This window comes from Malus sylvestris, chromosome 1 (genome assembly GCF_916048215.2).
Source record: "Malus sylvestris chromosome 1, drMalSylv7.2, whole genome shotgun sequence".
NCBI lineage: Eukaryota > Viridiplantae > Streptophyta > Magnoliopsida > Rosales > Rosaceae > Malus > Malus sylvestris.
In genome coordinates, this window is record NC_062260.1 from 22,247,152 (window position 1) to 22,254,477 (window position 7,326).

The following is a 7,326-nucleotide window of genomic DNA, read 5'->3' on the forward strand; positions in this document are numbered from 1 at the left end:
TTGTATACCTTGCACTGAAGCTTTGTAGGTGAAGCTTTGCAAGTGAAGCTTTGAGGCTAGAGCTCCGTAAATGACGATTTTGAAGCTGATTGACATGAGTGATGCTTATGAATGTTTATGTTGATTGACATAAGTGATGCTCATGAGTGTTGTCATGAGTGATGCTCATGAATGTTTATGTATGAATGACATAAGTAATGCTCATGTATAATTTGGAGTATTAGGTGTACTTTTGATTACCTGGTTGGTGGCATGAATGGGAGTACAGGTTGTACATTTCATCACCTGGTTGGTGGCATGAATGGCTAGTTGCCAAATTAGAGTACGGGTTGTACATCTCATCACCTGGTTGGTGGCATGAATGGCTAGTTGCCAAATGATATTAGAGTACGGGTTGTACATTTCATCACCTGGTTGGTGGTAATAGCGGCGGGTTGCCGAATAATTTTGGAGTACTTGACGTACTTTTGGTCACCTAATTGGTGCTATTTTGGGCTTATGGGTCTTCGCTCTCCACAACATATCAGCCCATTTATTTTGGGCTTTGCCTTTTTTTTTTTTTTTTTACCCTCTGATGGGGTTTTTACAGATGTCTCCGAAAGATAAAATAAATTACATCATTCAGAAATAACAAAAGTAAATCACATCATTCTGGTGGGGTGTTTATTCCTCCCTTTTGCTTTCTTTTTTCTTTTCTCCTTTTGTTTTTTTTTGCTTTTGTTTCACCGCACCTTTCATTTGCTTTTGTCGTTCCCTTTTCCACCGCACCTCTCTCATTCAGTCTCTTTTTCTTTGCCATCTACAGACATCTTCACCTGCACAGATTTGCTTTTGCCTTTTTCTCTGTTCACTGCGCCTCTTACTTGCTGCAGCTCACTTGATTGGTGCAGTGTAGTGGTGCACTGACAACTGCCCATTTGATCTGTTCCGTGGCTTTTTCAGAATAGCCTTTTTATGATGAAAGTTTCATTGTTGGTGGCATCTTCTAGCTGCTTTTCATTTTTTGAATACTGAGGACCTCTTAAAGCATTGAGACAGAGCCTGAGAGTGCGATGTTCCATTAGGGCCCCATAGCTGCTGTTATGTGAACCACCATGATTAGGTATCTTGCTACTTGTGCCGCCATTGATTCTTCTTTCTGATCACCTAAAGAAACCTTTTTGTTCTCGCAAATCAACGTACCCATGAGATGAGCGTCTGACCAGCTCTTCAGATGGGCAGTTTCCCTGTCTTTTCCCCATGGGAAATCCTTATTACGGATGTGCAAGTATGGGTAAGCAGGAGGCGCATCGTGGTGAGGATGCGGCTTTGACAGGTTAACAAAAGCTAAAATAGTGTAGGAAGCAATGCCGAGGTAAGTTATCTTCTCCCACTTGGCCATCTCACGAGCATCGTCGTGTCCAGCAGAAAAGGAGAATGAGCGTCTTGGAGGAGCAGCGGATCGAGAGCCGCCACGCAAGGCGGTCTGAAACCCAGCATATCGGAACATCGCCATCGCCATGAGCAAGATTGGTAAGCATTGGCGGTAACTCCCACAGATTTGGGCCTTGCTCCTTCTTCACTGTAAGGATCATTGAACTTGATTCGAACCGGGGAAAGCTTGTCGGACTCCGAACCGGTCCCAAGCCTCCTAAACATGCCTATTTCCCACGAATACACCAACCCTCAGTTTCAATCTGAGTGTAAATACAAGGAGAGGTGTGGGCCTCCGAGTCTCTGGACACAGCGTGCAGCGATATAGACAAGAAGTCCACAGTATAACCCTTCTCCCTATCAACGTCACTCAACCAAACCACTTGCTTGGTGGAGATGTAGAGGGTGCCAGATGACTCAGGGGTCGATAGGTCGGGTTCCAGTTTGTGGGGGTGAGGAGGAGGACAGGATAGTGTGGATCTCGGGGGGAAGGAACTTGTCCCAAACAACGTCGGATTCGACGGCCGACCTGAAAATCCTCGAAATCGACGACATCGTGCTCGCGTCCCGAGGCGTGGTCAGCGAGACAAGGGTGGCTGTGCATCCCTCCGGCAAGGCCTGCAAATCTAGGGGGTCGCCTCCGCCGCCATTGACATCATCTGTTTTCTCCTGGTTTCCGCCACCGCCTAAAAAGAACTTGAACATTTTTGCGATTTAAATGGGTTCCTCGGACAATGGAAAACACGTTATGATTTACTTTCGTCGGCGGTGCGGTATCTGATGACATCATTTTGTGTTTCAGAGAAATGTTTGATTAGTTTGTGGGAGTGGGTTGTGTTGTTTTCTAGGGTGGTGGTTTTGCAGATTCACGGCGGAGGTAAGAAATTGAGAGAGAACCAACATAAGTTTTCGTGTCGATTCTCACAGACGGCGCCAAATGTTGATGCACAAAACCGGAGGTCTTGGAACAACTTAAATCCGACCATGAATCTGCAAGTAATGTAAATAACACAAGATCTATCGTGGTTCACCCCAAGGTTTGGGCTACATCCACACTGAATATGTATTTATCTGAGGGAGAGAGGGCTCTGAGAGTGAGAGCTTTGAGAGGGGGTGAGAGGGCTTAGGAATTGGCCTCCCCTAATTGTGAGGGTGAATGGTCCTTTTATAGAATAAGAACTCCTCACTTATTACATATTTGCCCATTCCTGTATCGCATAATTACATTTAAGCCCCTCGAGTATTTGTACGAGATCTAAATACGAGGCCCTAAATATGGTATAAACAAACTTGATATATCAAACGTTGAAAATCAAGAATCTTTATGGTAGTAAACTGAGACTAACCCTTCTTTTTAAATATAAAAAATTTGGAATGCACATGAAAATTTTGGAGTGCCAATACAATTTAAAAAAAAGTATGGGATAAAAATTATCAGTAATTCTCTTGCAAAAGTGCTTAGGAATTCCTTATGATTTTTGTCTAAATTTTATATTTATTTGCTTTATTCAGACAATAACGCTTTTGCTAGAAATGAAAAACAAAAAAAATTCAATAAAAATTCAAGAGCTTTCTGCATATTCACTTGCAGCAGCTGCGTCTTCTAGAAGCACTAATCAGTACTTCCTCAAAAACCTCAGAACATCTAATTTCATAAAGCACTTTTATCTATTTTAGTCAAACACTATAAAAAGTGCTTTATTTAGTTAGTTGAAATCACTTTCAACACTCCCATAAGACATAAGGAGTTTAAATATTGTCAAACACAGCCTTAATCATACTCACTCTCAACTGATCACTACAAGAGTCTGGCGTAGATATTATAAAATATAATGAAGGTTTCATGTTGAATATGATATTGGAAAAGATAAAAATAGGGTTAGATACCATAAAGAGCAGGATGCTTCACCGATACAATTAATAGAAGGATAATTTTACATATGCGCACTACGAAAATTTAACAACTATGACTTAAAACCTGAATAGATTAACAAAAACCAAGGGAGAAGAACCAAACTGGTAGAAAATTTGTCTTTTTCTAGATGTGAACTGTAGTGTGAAACCGAGGATTTATCCCCTTGCCTCTATCTCACACTCACGTGATTGTGAGAGATAGAGACAAAGGGATAAATTTCGGGTTACACCCCAAGTTTTTCTCCTGGTTGACCTATGCTAATATTGGACTGGCTCCTGCAATTTTTTGAAAGCTAATTAGTATAAATCCCATGTAGCAGTCTCATTTGGCCATGGATTGTTTCCCAAGTTGTCTTGCTCCATACCTTCAAGAAATCTTTTTAAAGGATCTGGTGTAGAGTGATCCCCAAATAAGTTCACTTCTTCCCATTCCTGTAAAGGTGGCATCTCTATATCCATCTCACCGTTAAACCCTTGGTTGGCAGCTGCACTTCCTATGTGTGGAAATATTGGTGATTCTGGTAATTGATTCTGGATATGTTGTGTGTCAACAGCATCATGTTGTGAAAATACTTGCAACTGGTCAACGAATGTGTTGCTATTACTTGGATGACAAGTTGCAAAATCAACCATTTGGCTCCCAAGAGTTTCGATCTCCTCTTGTAAGTACGCGACCTGCGAGGAAAGACTGATGAGTAAATGGCCTACACAAAATTATGTATTGACATGTGTAAGTGAGAAGTTTGGAGTAGGTTAGTAGCATGGAAACCTGTTGTTGGAGTGCATAGATTTGCGAGACACATCCATACACAGGATCACGCATTCGAGCTAGCGCTTCATACGACATGGTGATGGCAGCATCACTTCGATTTTGCACCGGTAAGTGTAGTAGCAGCTTGGACACATTGCTTGCACCAAACACTTTGTGTACTGCTGCAAAGTGGTCTGCAGCTTGGTCGTAGCAGAAGTAAGGAGCGAAAATGCATTCGCTTGTGCATTTTCGCCGTAGGAATTTGCATGCTCCACATGAAGAGCCTAATCCTGCCATAGTCCTAAGCTTTTAGTACTAAACCTGTGACAAGGGTTTCTTCAGGTGGTACCAGAAATTGACTGGTGCATATCCAAAGTTTAGATTTAGTCTTTATAGCCATCACTCGAAAGGGTTTGAAGTATTCTTTTTGTACAGAGGACATCCTCATTTTAGTGAAAGCTATTGTTCTTTTGGGTCTCCTTTATGGGGTACATCATCAATCTCAAATAGGGTAAGCATTCCCCGATTAATTAATGCCTCTAAGGCCTCGTTTGGTAGATCGGACTGTACTGACTATTTCTGTCGGATAGGATAAATAGTCACTGGATAGTACTGACTAAATTAGTCGGGCATTTGGTGCAGTATCGGACTAATGATCGTATTATTTATACTGTGTATGGTAATTACTGGAAAGGAAAAAGAATAGAAAAAAACCCAGTTTGATGATTACTGGAAAAGAAAAAGAACAGAAAAAAACAAAGTTGTCAAATGCAGAAAGAACCTAGTAGCCATTACACCATCGTGGGTGGATGGTCAAGCAGCAGCGCAGAAAGAACCCATCACAGACATGCGGGTTCAATTTACAGAAGCAAACCTCCAGATTCATTCATTCAAAAATGAAACGCACTTAAAAAATCATCAATTCCATCCTTCCAGGGGAATCATGGCAGCCAAAAACCCAATTTTGAGCTTCTAAACCATTAAATTAAAAGAACCATATAAAATCTCGCCCAGATCTGAGTTTCTAATCCATTGAAATAAAAACCCAGATGAAATCTTGCCCAATTCTGAGTTTAATCACCACACATCAACAAACAATGAACAGTACCAAAAACTCAGATAATGTCTCCCGGCGTGATTTGAGTTCGATCTGCAACCTTTCTGTTTGAAATTTGCTTGATGCTGATCAGAGGTGGGGATGGAGAAAGAGCAAGAGAAAGAATACCTTGAGAAGCTAGTGATGTGCAGAGCATATGGCGAGATGGCTTGGAGAAAAGCCAGTGTGTTTTTGTTCGCGTGAACCCGACTAAATAATCCCAAGGTTTTGGTCGGGATAAACAAGCGGGTGTAAGGGAGACAAAATAGGTGGGGCCGGATTAATAATCCGGTGCTTATTTAGTATGAAAGGTCACCAAACACCTGTTTCGTATAATATAATACTATCCAGTGTCTTATACGGTGTGCCAAACAAGACCTAAGTTATTAAGGGTCCTAATTCTTAATCAAATAATCTTTAAGAATGAGTCCAATATTTGATGGAAGACCTAATCATTATCATCATAAGTTGGGCTCAAAAAATGAGAGTGCATAGCTCTAATTAGTACATTATTCTTGAATATCTAGTAGAGACAAGTACAATAGCCATACATTTATTTCTCATATATGGAAAGTATATCTTGCGCAAAATAAACTTATGGGTTCTATAGATGTACCTTAATCAATCTTGTTTATGTAGCAATCGTGGATTATGACGGTTGGTTTAGTAGATCTATTCTCTTGCATTCGAGTTTAATATATAAATCTTTTCTCTATAAATTAATTAGAGTAGTTTAAAATATCGAATTGTAAATGAAAAAAAAAAAACACCTTATTAGTCAAAATTTGAGGGTTGCAAATATCAAATTGAACTACTTTGCTTTAAGCTTCATTAATGTAATTAAACTATATTTTACTCTACTAAAAGTTCATTAGTATAGTAGATGGCCATGGAATTCTCCTCTATTCCACTTACTAGGGCAGCCATTCGACGAGTCGATAAGCCAGTGCATGAGGAATTCATGGAAAACACTGTGTTGCAAATTATAATATACCTTGAGCCAAAATCAAACGATGGGTTTGGTGGATTCTGCTATGTCATTCTTCCTTAACTAATGAGATTAGAGTTCACATTCTTATTAAAATTCACCCTATTTTCCTAGCTTAGAGATTGGATGTAGAGCCTGTGACTCATGGCGTCTCTACTTGTCGTTATGCTCCATTATTAACCTTATTTTAAATCCATAATGCACGTCTTAATTAAGTCCCCATGTTTATATTTTAATCCTACGTTATCAGGTTGGCTGTTGGCCACTTAATCCGGCCGGGTCGCTGCTAAGACGACTGTTCTTGTCTCTGGAACACCAAAAAAGCTTCAAAAATAGCAAGCGCCAATCCCCCCACAAACCCTAGCTATCTCCTGTTTGACAATGAGTTGTAATAAGTGCTTAAATTTCTTCTTCGGGCTCTAGGTTATAAAAGCAGAAATATTCGAGCAAATAAGAGAGTGAGTTGGAGGCGACAAAATGCTATTTTCAGCAAATCGCATAAACTTTTCTGCTTTCTGTCATCTCACATATCACAAATGTGAAAATTCCTTTTGGAATCGAGTGAGAATTAATTGATGCATGAGAAAGGAATGTATGAGGAGGATGGTGGGGGCGGTAGCTTTCCGTTTTCGAGTTTCGAGTTTAACGATGAAAGTGTCTTTCCCTATCATGGCGTCCTTTACAGTTTTACCCAGCTGCAATGCTAGTAGCTAGGGTTTGTTAGCTTCGTTCGCATTTTTTTGGTGCTCTGTTTGTACTTGTTTGTTCCCAATACTAACAGGGTTGCTGCATGTGAATCCTTTCCACTTGTGTTCTTGATAAAATTTTGAGCTGTCATCAACTGAAGTAATTGAATAAAGTTTCTCATTTAAATGCTACACATCACACTGCTAAATCTTAAGAGAGTTTAGGAGTTTTTAATCATAAGGAAGAAGATATTAAAGTTAAAAGAATCATGGGAGTTGTTTACCCAAAAATAAATAAATCATGGGAGTTGAAGTACGTGGTTTTGTGAGTCATCTGGATTAAGAGGTGTGATTTTCGGTTTTTCTATGTTTTAATTTTAATTTTTATATAAAGCAATATTCTACACCAAATTAATCTAAACTATGAAAAAAGAAATTCAAATTTCGGGTAGATCGGAGAGTGTTTTGATTACCCCAG

General features: G+C 39.9%; 1 protein-coding gene across 2 annotated transcripts; it reads right to left on the reverse strand.

Moving 5' to 3' along the window:
* Nucleotides 1–3,266: 3,266 nt before the first annotated feature.
* On the reverse strand, nucleotides 3,267–4,453 carry LOC126632577 (LOB domain-containing protein 33-like). 2 transcript variants are annotated; one of them, XM_050303009.1, is made up of 3 exons: nucleotides 4,097–4,453; nucleotides 3,693–4,002; nucleotides 3,267–3,603 (listed from the first exon to the last, which is right to left on the reverse strand). In XM_050303009.1, the coding sequence occupies exons 1-3, from the start codon at nucleotides 4,373–4,375 to the stop codon at nucleotides 3,581–3,583; spliced, it is 612 nt and encodes a 203-aa protein (XP_050158966.1). In that variant the 5' UTR covers nucleotides 4,376–4,453; the 3' UTR covers nucleotides 3,267–3,580. The 2 variants fall into 2 exon arrangements, with proteins under 2 accessions (XP_050158966.1, XP_050158961.1); XM_050303004.1 differs by having other exon boundaries at nucleotides 3,267–4,002.
* Nucleotides 4,454–7,326: the final 2,873 nt, after the last annotated feature.